Source organism: Colletes latitarsis, chromosome 2, assembly GCF_051014445.1.
Source record: "Colletes latitarsis isolate SP2378_abdomen chromosome 2, iyColLati1, whole genome shotgun sequence".
NCBI classification, from domain to species: domain Eukaryota; kingdom Metazoa; phylum Arthropoda; class Insecta; order Hymenoptera; family Colletidae; genus Colletes; species Colletes latitarsis.
Window position 1 is genome coordinate 28,533,562 of NC_135135.1, and position 13,842 is coordinate 28,547,403.

Below are 13,842 nucleotides of genomic sequence, written 5' to 3' on the forward strand. Positions count from 1 at the left end.
TCTTCCTTTGTATTATAAAATACACTATTCGGTTTGCTTTGTAATCCGCCATTTTGTGCTAAAATAATTGAAATAATTGCCGTGTCGTTCATTGATAGCGTTAATGTTTTTAATTACCAAATTATTGAGTAAGTTTTTGCGCAGTTGATATTCGCTAGGATTTATTTATCTGACTTCGAAGTCCAATTATTCAACACGTGGATGCATTATGCTAATTTAGATGTTCTGTTTGGAACTTCGCCGTAGATAAGAAAACGCGTTTGCGTTCGGTTAGGATTAAAGCTGTCACGTGTGGCCATCTAACGAATATGAAAAGTGAATTATAGAACACTGTCGATATTCGTACGATCGTTTCGACACATAACATGAAATTAACGTCGATAATAAATTATCGTTTATTAATGGTAGAAAAAGGTAGAAATCGAAAAACAGTTACATTAATCAAATTCAACGTAAATAGCTAGCAAATAATATTTATGAGCTCTGTAACTTGAAGTATGGGAATAAATTTGGAATGAAATTGTTTGATTGCTGCACGTCGTTAACTAAAATTAGTAGTGAAAATGTAGAAAGGTTATTTGAATTTTGTCTGTCGGCTGATATTAACGGGGAAACCAGGCAATATCGGTGGCAGAATTATAACAATTTTCAGACTACACGAGACATAATAGAGTTCTGCAATTAACCGAGCGCCGTGCAAAGAAACACAAAGCATTTCCCAGGCTGCTTCCGCGGAGCGTTTAACACTTTTTCTCGCGCCAGAGCAAAAACTTTCCTCGGACTTTGATTAGTCTGGCCACACTCCGGCGATGTCTCACGATATGGCCGAGTATAGTGGGTGGTACAAATATAGCGATCTGCTTCAAGCACGCTCCAGAGATTCCTCCACCCTGAAAAACTGTGCTCGCAATTAACGAATCTGGATAAGGTTCGTTTTTACATTCTTGCCAGTGAATCCTATTCTTCCATCTCAACAATAGATAGAACAAATTTTTATAAAAACATCCGCATAAGTACATTAATTTGCCAGCAAAGTCAGTAAAATCTCGACAAAAATATTTTTACACTACAGAATTGAACGAAACATCCAGGACCATTAAAAAGACTTAATCATGCTTTCGTGTACGGTAATACTTCAGTATTCTCTGACAGGTTAAAAAGTTATCCGCTCTAGCACTCGCTATAGCTCACTTTCCTTTACTGTTTTTCACTCTCATCTTCTACGTATAGAAAGTTCACCGAGCTAGAGAGACGTATTTACGCCATCTTTAAGGACAATTTCTAAATATAATACATTTAAGTTACATACATAGTGACGTGTAGTGTAATATGAATATAGATGTTTGATCATAGAAGTTGTGGCGGTGAAGTGACACGTTGCGCGGCGTGTAAATCGAAAGTTTAGCGATATATAATCAGGAATCGATCGCTGAACTTCTGATTTACAAGCCACGCGATACGTCATTTCACCGTCGCTGGTTCTACGACCAGACACGTACATTTAATTAATTATATCTTTAAATCCAGCAAGTGAAAACCATTAATATTTCACAAGTGTGCAGTACTAACAATTGGAAATCACAAGTCAAATAAAAGGGAAATTTTTTTCTCAACTCGTGTCAGTTAATTTCATTTTAAGAGCAATCGCTACTTACATCGCTACGTGTATTTATGGTCCAAGTATTTGACTATTCATGATATTTAAATAGCGTGATACAGACTGTAAATCAAATCAAATGGAGATTTTGATTTCTTTTCTTGCTCTGATTCGATATTTTCGAGTTCTCGTGCACCTTTGAATAGCATTAGCGCGAAGGGTGATGAAAGTAACGGGTACGTTCGTTCCACCCGCTATACATGGAAGTGCAACGGCACGAACGCGCTCGAGTTGGTCCTATTCTCTCTTTTCCGCGCGAAAGCGGGTCTCACCTAGTGGAACGGTAGAAAAAACGAACGTGAAAAGCCGCGGACGGGAGAAAAAAGTCGCGGCGTTTTCGCCGCGGTAATTATCGCGTCGGCTGGAAAAGAGAAGGAAACGCCCGGAAAGAAAGGAAAGATGAGACGAAGGGAAATGGAGCGCAGCCCTGCCAGAACCTCCCACGATTGTATGGTAAAGCGACGGTTGCGAGATCTCTGGCTGAAAATTCACGGGTTGCATCATCGGCTGAAAAATTCACCAGGTGCTTTCGTCATTTCGGATCCGTACGAAGATGAGAAACGAGATCTCGGTACGTATGAGATTTTTATGGGAGGGAGGGGAAGCGGAAGACAAAAGTGCGGAACATAACCCATTTTCCGGGCTGAGAAGCGACTGGATGGAATCGAGGGTAACGCATGACGGTATTATGTGTTATTATACCATGCGTGTACACCACTTAGTGGAAATTATGTAAACGACACCGATGTTAAAGAAACCCATCGTAGGAATTAAATTAGAAATCTTTTAAGAGTCGTCCACTCGTTTTCTGTTCGCAAATAATTTTATGCATTTATTGGACGATCGATGTGATTTATAGACGTTGCGTCACGTTACTAAACTCTTCTATTCGAAAGAGAAATTTTTAGCACGAATCGTTGGCAGCTACTCGTCCTGTAGTATACTTATGAAGTAATCAAGGACGAGATCCTACTCTAAATCGTTGTTGCCTTGACAAACGTTGTCCCTGAAAATTTTATTCTCACCTCGACATTCATTCTCCATAGAAAATATTCTGCTACTTAAAAACTAGTTTGCGTAACGAAATAGGCCATCTCGAAAATGCAAATCCCACACGATTACAACAGACCACCGATCGTGGTAGAATACGCCATGTTTATTCGCGTAAAAGCTGCATTTTTCTCGTTGCCTCTCGTAGCACCGTATTATTTAGGTATATGCATTTTTTCTGATTAAATAACCGAGGAAATAAGGATAATCGATTGTATCATTACCCGATGACAGCATACTCCGACGTCAACAGATCGGGACATTGATTAATTAGTATGCATGAAATAATAACCAGTGATCGGATAGCTGCACAATAGCATACGTTATTTTGTCCGAAGTAACTTTTTATTTGTTAGAATTTAGTGGCTTGTTATATTTTTCGATTCTTTGACATTTTTACTCTAGTCAAGTTACTTATTAAAAGTATAAGTATTCACCAAATATTTATGAAACGTCGGAATATTCGAATACAGAAAACTTCGATGCGTAGTTTCAGCGTCGCTTGTGACTCATTTTAAAAACACAGAAACAGACACGAATGTGTCCAGCATTTTGACGAGACCTTTGGGAAGAATTCATAAACTACAGCTTAGAAGGACAAGCACGCATGTTCTATCGATAGTTAGGGATAGGTTACGCTCACAAAACCGGACGGTCCACCTACTATTAAATATTAATCTTACGTCGAAGGTCGATTAACAATATTTAGAAATTCAAATCGCTGCGGAAAATCGATTCAAAGACATGTGACCATAGATATTTGTAACCATACGTATAAACTGTAATTAATGACATTATTTCATAAAACGCTGTAATAACGTGCAATTACTCGATAGATTGTTATTTATTTATTCATACAGTCCGCGTATTTTTTTCAAAGTCAAGGTTACTTGTCACTTGGTAAATCCATTTATTCAATTCAAATGCTCGAGGCATACGCGTATGGTATATCTCCTCGAAGAGACATAGGTTGCTTTGCATATAGGGTGTTCGGAGCAAAGGCTCGAGACGAATAAATGTCCAGTATACAGGGTGTCCCGCGCCACTAGAGTCAATCTCCCTCTAAAACGATTCGAGACGTAAGAAAATGTCACAAAACAAAGGTAAACAATATCGAATGATGCACAAACTACAACATCCTGTGTGTGCAATATGTGTGACACGTTTGAGTCTAAAACTGTTGTCTAATTATACATTTAAAAAAACTTAATGCGTAAAGTAAAAAGTAATTTATGCTGTCTTTTTTTACTTTGCATAAAAAGTAATCTATATTAATGATAGGTTCACTTGTGTCTTTGACTGAACGTGTGAAAATAGATGCTTTTTATACTCCTATTATAAATTCAGACGTTTACAAACTTTATTGACTACTCACATGGGAATGTATCGCGTGTTTCCAGACAAATTTGTCATTCCTCACTAGCTTCTAATGTAATTGCCTCCATTATTAGTTGTATAGATAATATAATACGTCATCGACTCAACGTGCAAAAAGCAAGTCGGATTATTAGAAATGCTGATTTTATTATGAATTTATTTCTATGATACCCTTTTTTGTATCAAGCACTATATGCTTCAAATTCAAAACTCTTGTCAGTGGCAAATATGCCAGCACAAAAGATCCTTTATTCCCTTTGTCAGCAATTTTTTACGAGTTATGTTTACGAACGCGGTGTATATTACGAATTTAAAATGTTCCGTTGTTCTTTCGAGCTTCTTTTACGTTATCGGTTATTCTGTTAATACTCCTGCATTATATGTCGGTACCCACTGAATAGTCTTGCGTAATTGATAAATGCCAACCCACGACTGTCCATGTTCTATTTTTATTCCATTGTAATAGCTTCACCTGTCGTCTATTTGCGCGACATTGACTTAAGTGACTACGAATTATACCGTGTCTAACGGTACACCCAGGCTATGGTGCTTAATTATGATTTCTGCAACTCAGAAACGCACACACAACAATCAGCCACCCAATACTATTATTTTACTCGTGATACTTCCTTGTGAATAAAGGACTACGAGAAATTAAAATGCATATTGTTTCGTGGGTACTTCTGTAGTCTTTCTGCATACCTTTTACGATTTTTATTATTTGAACTTATAACTGTCGGTAAAAATACGTAATTAAATGTTTGCTGGACTTTGTTTTATTCAAATTCCTGAATCTCGTGCCATGCAGACGAGTTATTCGCTGTCCAGCGCAATTTTTAATAACGTACAGGAAATAAGCGATACAGCTCATTGTAAATCCCAGCGGTTTTATAGAAACAATTATCTACGATTGATTACAACGATATTTTTCCAAGATAATAGTTTTGTCGCTATTGCGAACACACGTGAGCTCAGTACGTTGACGTATTTCGTGTTTTTCTCTTTCTGAAAGGAAAAGATAACGAGCACGTTTTTAAACACGAAAGATAACGCGAAATATAATTGTAAATACAAAAACCAGTTATTATCGAAATATGAGTAGTTCGTGTATACTGACAGTCGTGAGATGTTTAAACGTGCTTACAGGACATGCAAATAAATCTATTAAAGAAAAGTGAATAAGTAATTGTAAGATTTCGGAGCTCGATTATCCACCCGATGTGGAGGAATATTGTTGTACGACTCGTTTTTATCTCTAACGAAACTTCATTGTTTCAAAGATGGTGCAAAGAATTTTAAGAGAATTCGGGTTCTTTTAACGCGACAGCTCACGAGTATTGGGCAACGTTTCGTAGTGATCTGACCGCAAGGTTTCCGTTCGAAACCGTAATTTCCGGTAAGATAAGTTAACCGGGCAAGAACCTAGACGATTTGTACGGTTCAGTCCGTGCCGAAGTGCAAGAGAAGAGCCTTGGGCTCGAAATTCAGTAAGCCGTATACCAACTTTTCCGCTTATCTTTGTCCATCCTTGTAATCGTTTCCGTTTGCACGCCTCGCAGTTCAGGAAACCTCGCAGAGATGTTGAAAACGTTTTTCGAATCGTTTGTAATATTAAAACGAGATTCGAGGCGGTTACGCTGGTATATTTATCTAGGAATATTAATCTAAAATATAGTGTACTCGCGAACATTCATGCTTCTAGCATTTAATGTCCTGGAATTTCAAAATGTGGCAGAGATGACACGAACGATCGGTACAGAGTAGAGTAGCAAAGTAAGAAGGATCGAGGATCTTGCAAAGGAGGCAGCTAAGATTCTACGCGGATTCGTGAGCAGGTTCGTGCTAGATTCACTTTGTTTGGCTGATATATGAGACGTCAACTCGATAGACGACGGTATGCGACGTATTGATTTCTAGAAAAAGACTTACGTCGCAATTGAAAGCATTTCTGTTTACCGTTGCTGTTTGAGCATCCATTGCTCGTGAATAGGCACGGTTAGTTGACCTTGGCATCCTGAATGCAACTCCATCTAAGGGGAAAACATAATCTTGTACCAACCTACTCTGCAACGATGGGCAAAATTGATAATAATAATTAGCTTTTATTGTACCAAACTTATAAACATTAAGGAATATCTCGGGAACGCAGCTTTTATCTCCTAACAATCGACCCAGAGGAATTTCTTGACCATGAGAAGATTAGACCTCTGAATCGTTTAATTTAAAAAAGAAAAAATGAAATCACTAAATGTCTACATCTATGGTGGAAAATTTTGTTGCATTTTTTAACGCGTTTCGCGATATATTTTAACATTACGTCGGACGAAAATAATGCCTGTTATCGTGGAACGTGCATGAATATTACGCCTTTTTCATATCATATTTGTCACATATTTATCGCTAATGTTTCCCATACCTGTGTGACGGGTCGCCGTGACCGTTAGTTCGACGCAAAATGTGAAGTGATATTCAAAAAACTATATTGTCGAATTTATCTTGTTACATGCTTACGTATCTTATCAATAGTCGACAAGTTTGTGCGTAAAACACCATTTTACATAGAAAATACGGGCAAAAACGAGCGTTAGGTAATTATTTATTGAATTTAATCGAGTAAAAATTGATTCCAATAACGTAAAAATTAAGTTTTTTACATAGTTTATACAAAGAAAATTTAGTATTAGCACTCTTATCAAAGTTTCATCTTGTTGTGTAAAAGATACTTCTAACGTGTATAAAGTAACCCTGAAAACACATAAACGCCACTTAGGTGAAACTGCAATTGTCGCAATTAACGCAATTATCGAAACGTGTTTTATCTGAAAAGCAAATTACTTCATTCGACGTAAAAAAAGCAGTGTTGAACGTTACAAACCATGGACAGGAAACGTATATACCAGCAGCATATGTTTTTTCCATTTTTTTAAATCAGAATTTAATACAGATTTCCATTTTTTTTTCTCAGTTACGGATACGAAGAAAATTTAATAACGAAGTCGTTTAGTCAGAAACCTGTGTTATATGTAAAATATTTTTTTACATTCTATGGATGATTAGTTTTGTAACGATAAATGTGTTCTACATAATTGTACTCGTGTAAAAACGAATACCTGCGATTAGATTTCCACGTGCTCATTAGTTCATTGTATTAGGCATGCCATTTTTTATTCGATTCTACAGTGTTTGAATATTTCGAAAATAAACTTTGAACGTTTGCTTCATACATCGGAACCAATTTATAATTTATTTTCCGCTAAGAATGTAATTTGCAATGTTACAACCGTGTATCTTGACTCGTCGTTATTGCAACGAAACAGAGAAAATTTACAACCAGTATTCATGAAAATAAAATCGAAAAATTATAATAAATATAAAGAGAATGATTCGTTGCTGATAAGTAATAGAAGGTTGCAAAATAATGGCGCGTGTGCTAATTTTAAGAGCAGGTGAATTCTTGTTTGATGTAGTTGTATATAGTCGTACGTTGCATTCGAGAAAGAAACTTAAATTACAAAAAGATAGCTTCCATTAGGGTATTCAGTGTTTTCCTTTGTCAATTGTTTGCATCTTCGCATAGAAAGGGCCACGCTTTTGTCCCAGATTTTACAATCATCCCGTATGTAGGCAAACCCACGCGCAATGCTGGAGTTTCTTTGCACGAGTACTATGTTTAAGGGGGTCCAAATTTTAAAAATAGCACATCCAACTTCGAGATGCTCTGCGATCGCGAGAAGCTTCACCTCCCGCATCGATTTGCATCCAAGAGACTATTCGAACTTTTTATAAACATTCTACATCCGTTCCATGGGGATAATTTTTAAACAATTTAAAACAACTAAAAATTAACTAAGATACTGTTACAATTTTATTGTGCAGTACTAACCAGAACGTACTAGAATTCAAAGTATAAAGAAACAATCGAAGAACATTGCGAACCATTTTTAATTCAGTCTACAGAGGGAGGTGCGCTTCCGCGTAAAACTGCGCGTTTGTCCTTACAAATTCATCTCAATGCACAGTTCTGTATCGTTATTCCTTATTATCGCGAAGAAACAAATAGCATTAGTCGCGTCATCCTTGTCAATTGTCGCGTCGACGTCAAATCGTGTAACGACGCCTCTCGCGAACGAAACTCGTCTCAGACGGCGATTATCTTCTGGTTAATTAACGCGCGGTCGTTACGATTAAATTCGCGTCTAATTCCTGGATGGTTGTTTCTGTTCCAGGAACCGGCGGAATCGTCGTTCTCGCCGGCAAAGGAGAGACGAGAGGAGGTCCCCGGAAGATATACCCCGGGTTTTCACGAGAACCGTCGACCTTCCTTACGTACGTGAGAATAACGACGAGAGGTCGGCCTTGAGGTGTGTGGAGGTGCGCGCTGAGTGGTCGTCGTGCAGCAGACTCGGCATCGGGAGAGATTTATTCGAGTTTCACAACCTCTCTCGATCAGCAGCACCGGTCGTGACCTCGATAGAGCTCATCCACCTGGTCGGATAACTTGTGCTCGGGACACCGAAAGGTCGAGCTCCTTGGTCGCGAGGCGTAATCCACGCGCGATCGTCGTCGTCGTCGTCCACGGGACCAGCTACCGGAAGTCGCACGATGTAGCCTGGCTTCCATGAGTTTTCGTCGACCGTTTGGACGAGAAGGAAACCCTTGAACGAGCGACAGAGACGACAGACAACGCTTCGAGGGATATTCGTTTCGACGCAGACTGGAAGCATGAAGACGATGGGAGACGTGGTCGCGGATCCCGTCGACGAGCAGAACGGTACCTCCGGCTCGGGACAGAACGCGACACCCGGCAAGGAATTCGGACAACGGACCCTGAGGTCCTTGAAGAGAGGTCTCGGCAGGCTGTGGAGGAGGCACAGGGGTAATGCCTCCATCACCGAGTACGACCCTTGCTATAAGGTCGCTTATCTTGGGAACGTTCTCACTGGATGGGCCAAGGGTACGTGAATCGGTTTATCTGATTTTCTTTGTCTTTGCGCGGCGCGGAGAGCCTGGCCATTAAGTACCGACGGCGCTTTCGTTGCCAGGCACGTTGATTAGCTTCTTGCTCACCAAGTATTCTCGATTCCTAATTGACGACCTTCGCTTTTCAATGCGATTCCTGATTTAAACTGTCTTTTAAATTCGCGACTTAAAAATGTGCTCCTAAAGTATCGGTGTATATCAACCCTTTTCGAGTGACTCCCTTTTGTGACGATCAAATAGCCTGCAAACCTTCCTCACAATTTCATTGGAAAACATTTTTTGTTTAGTCTTAAGACAATTCAATTCAAGACAAACTTCGACATTGAAGAATGTTCTAACGTATCCAGGAGCATTTATTTTATTTAAAAAGTTGTCATAAAGTACTGCTTCCTGGAACTGCTTGCAATAACGTATTAATTGTATCGCACTAGCTCTCGGTATCCCTTACTTCCGTCCTCGATATGTAGGGGGTTTGCAGATGATCTCATCCAACTTTAGGCGTACATTGTGCTAATTGTAGTAATAAAAATGTCATGTAAACGTGTCATGTCCTGACACTCTTTGTTGGCAAGTCTTTCAAAGTCTCTCATTAGCGGGCATGTTTAAACGAAGGAGTTCGTCGACACCGACAATGACAATAAAAATAACAATACCGATAGTAATCTACAAGCCGACGACGCGAAGTTTGTATCCTTGCCGGAGAAGGCCGTTTAAAACGTTTTGTTTAACATGGGAGTTCAGGAGTCTGTAACTTGGCGAACATTCTGAAGCATATGTTTATATAATATTTTGTTCTTGTTGTAACTAGTAGAATTTATGTTCGTCATTGTATGTACGTATCTGTATGCTTTATACCCTTGTAACGGTCTCGATTATAATTCCGGGCTTCTTGAGTAAATTATATATATAATAATGATTGCACGCGTATTAAACGAGGAATACAAAATCGGTCCTCATCGTCCATTTTTTTTCAAATACTAAATTTAAATTATAATCATATAATCTCCTTTAATTCGTATACGATTATATTCTTTACCGAAGAGAACTGAAATTACGTTTGCAGAGACTGTTATAATAAAGGATATGAATTTTTGGTGTGCCTTTAGACATAGTTTATATTATTACAAATTAAAATCTATTTTTGATACAAATTTCGAGGAAAAAGTTACGTAATTCTTGACTCTCGTATATGCTAATGCAACACAGTTTTGGCTCCACAAGTTTGCCATTGATACCTAGTCGACGAATGTCTAATCGAACGAAAGTGACGTTTTCCCTCGTAACGTTATCACCGAACGATGTTATAATGCAATTCAGTGCAGAGAAATTTGATGCGAATTTTTAAAAAACCGGTTTTGTCAATGATCGGAGAACGCAACGTTCCGAAGTCCACGTGTGTCGCTGAGCGCATCTCACATCTTTAATTATTACGTAGCACGGAGAGAAGACTTTGCCACGACGCGACTGGGTAATTAAGTTTTACTGACAAACAGCAATTAAAGACAGCACGACGTAAACATGCGTTCGTGAGTATTTCGAATCGCTGGTCCCGAGACACGTGAATGATCAGCCGGAAGTACGCAATACTTCTTGCAGTTAGCCGACGAGCAAGGTTAAGCTCTAACTAACGTAATCGCTCGTTCGATCCATCGGTGGTTAACAGACGTCTTAAAAAGGGTCCCCGATGTCTCTAACTAAACCGATGCGTCGTCCTTCTATCGCAAATTCATGCGTTTAAAGAATCTTTAACGTTATTCGTTAATCGTGAATAAAATGTGCCCAACTCTGTACGAAATATTAGTAATCAGAGATCCGAGGCTTTCATAAATTTCAAAATTTCAAATTCCATAAAATATTCGAATGCTAAATAGTTCGTGCAATCCCCAGTACCTATTCGAAGCCATTGTATTTTCTTCTCGCGCGCCATATTTGAAAACTCGATGGTTCGCACGCATAAAATCTGGCGAGTCGACGTTTGTTTCTTCGCGGCGAGAAATTTCGTCGAAAAATCAATCGAACGTCAGTTCGAAATTCACGCTGACCAATATTGCGAGAGGTTAAAAAGAAAGAAGTGTACTGGTCGGTGCAACGACCGGACATAGGCGTATACGGAGGGGGCTCCTACTTTCTCTGCATACCTCTGCCTCGGACTGGGTCGGCCTTAATCATCGGGAACGCCATTATTACGATACGATTATTTGTAACCGTCTATTTTGCCGGGATTAATTAATTCCTGTCGCCGGTGACCAGACTGTTTACGGTTTTCCACGCGGGAAGGTCGTCTTTCGCAAATAAATGGTCGCGCGCGCTTTGCTTTCTGCGAGTTCGACCGTTATCCGCGCATGCGCAGACCATTGAATGAAAATATAGTGGACCAGTGGTTTTCAAACTTATTGGAAGACGCTCCCCTCCCTTAAAAAGGAACAATTATGTGTTTAAAATACGCAGAGAATAATTTAAAATAAATAAAAATTTTTCTTCTGTTCCTCTCTCTCATTATTATTCAAGATCGTTCGAAAGTTAACATTACGCACGTGTAATACGTAAAATATCGATGACCATGTTATTTTAGATATTGTAACATGAATGTAACTACATTTTCCAATGATATAACGTAGCAACATGGTCATAAAATGAACAGGTGTCATGGGTCAGTGTCAACGAATAGTTTAGTTCCTGTGTTACAAGGCAATTTATTCCCAAACAGATTAAAGTCATACATGAACAATATATCTCTACAATTATCATGTTTTGATGGTCATTAGATCAATGAAAGTATTTAAGGAAGCGAGCTAATTTGGAGTGTGCAAAAGGCTTCCTTCGTGTATTAATGTCAAAAAAGCTATTAAATTTGGCCTAGTTAAAACACGAGTTCAAGAATAATGGATCTGAAACAGATGAAGGTCAAGTGTATTCACTGTACTCGTTCGAGAATGACGCGTGACACGAATGAATTTATCGAACTGCATCCAGTCGCGCGTTTCTGATATACGTGCACCATCGGAAGAATTCATATAAACTGATCGGACTATATTTAGGCTGGTCCCATCGAAAAGAAAAGAATTTGATGTTTGGTCCTTGGTGAAATTCTTATTAACAGTTTTCAGTTTTGTTTCCAAGTCGTTCCCGTTGGCCTTCGCGCCACTTTCAAGAAAGAATGCAAATAGATAGCATCGAGTGTCATCCTGTTCTACAATCTCTTTCATTGTTAACTTCTGGCTTCTGAAGAATGTTTCACTTTCTTACATAAAGTTAATTATAATTTTTTACTCATCTTTACAGTTGAAAGCATAAAAGTCAAATTATCGTTTATTAATATTTTCCATCTTGCTTATCAATCGAGGATTTTCCAATTTGTAATCGTATTCACTCGTATCTCGACGCACGATTAATGTTTCTTTGGATAATATAGTCGATTTAGTTTAATGAATTGTTCTGTAATCGGTGTGATACTGTATCAATAATTGGCATCGTTTTTAATCAGGAGCTCAGTATTATCTTCTTTCGCATTAGCAGGGGGTACTCATTTTTTTCCTGCTAAAAATAGATAGACCGATATATATGATATTAAGCATGTAACAACTACAAATGGATACCATAATTCTTCCATTAGCCTGAATCAACCAGTTAGTGAGTCAGCCACTATTTCTAATAAATATAACCGAAACCCATTAATTTATACTTGGTTCTGTCTTATTGTCCCCAACACGACCAGTTCTAGCCACATAATGACGCATCGTTACAATATAACGACATGGAGCACTGTAGGAAAAAGATGTAGAAAGTAATCTATGAATTAACATACAAAGAAACGAGATCGATCAAGTAGAATCTTTTGCAATATTCTATTTGCGAAAATAGAAAGTCTCCATTAGTAGAATACTTTAATATCTTGTTTACGTTTACATTTTCTTTGCGTTTTCCATACCTTTTTAACACTTGTCAGGCAATTGTTAATTTTCGTTAAGATTCTGTTTTTCCTCACTTATTAATTTCACAAGCTTATATTTATGTAAAAGGTAGCATAACACCTGAAGACATTATACAAAATCAGCGTAAAAATTGATTTTCATTTTTGCACCGCGTCTTCTCTTTTTGTGTGTACGAGTTTTGTTTTAATTCCTAGTCTTAAGTGCTCACTTTTTACTCGACCTTATACATATGTACGATAACCTGTTTGTAATATGAGTTGCTCATCTGCTTTGAGATCTAGGCTTTACAAAATTCACTTTACTACATTCATTACGTGGACTGCCCTTACTCAGCCACGCTGCCCGTTTACGTGGAATAGTTTTTATCATAATCTCGACGGAAGATTTAATTTCATAAGCAAAAATAATTTTAAACACGTACTTTATGTATCTCGAAACTTCGCTGAATTTTCCGAGTTACGCGGTGCGTTTGTTTCAGAGCAAGAGCATCGTTTTTCGAGTAAAAACAAACTGCTATTAATTACTAAAATCAGATTTAAGTATTTTATGCTTCGATAGACATTTGCAGAAATCATATTTGCAGAAACGATATCCTATAGATTTATGTCTTTGGTTCTCGAATTTTATGGGCACGTTCTAAGATTCTATTGGCCACATTGTCAGTTGATAAATAAACGTTATCCGTCGTGCGTTTAATTTTAGACTCCCTGGAGTGCCCAAGGATAAGGCGCAAAAATGTCGTCGATCTATTATACAAGCAAATGACGGTACTCTTTTGCGTTTAAAATAAGACAGTCGCGCGCATCGGCGCATCTGGAGGCCACGCCTGCCTTCGATTACAATCTT

General features: G+C 38.3%; 1 protein-coding gene across 4 annotated transcripts in view; it reads left to right on the forward strand.

Annotated features, from left to right (window-relative positions):
- Window positions 1–13,842, forward strand: part of LOC143351990 (uncharacterized) — a 54,760-nt gene that overhangs the window by 26,436 nt on the left and 14,482 nt on the right. For 3 of the 4 annotated variants that reach the window (XM_076784176.1, XM_076784174.1, XM_076784177.1), the window contains exon 3: window positions 8,311–9,038. In XM_076784176.1, coding sequence (XP_076640291.1) covers window positions 8,807–9,038 — 232 coding nt within the window. In that variant the 5' untranslated portion in view covers window positions 8,311–8,806. Of the gene's footprint in view, window positions 1–5,901; window positions 5,920–8,310; window positions 9,039–13,842 lie in introns of those variants that run through there. The other variant, XM_076784178.1, reaches the window with a different exon arrangement.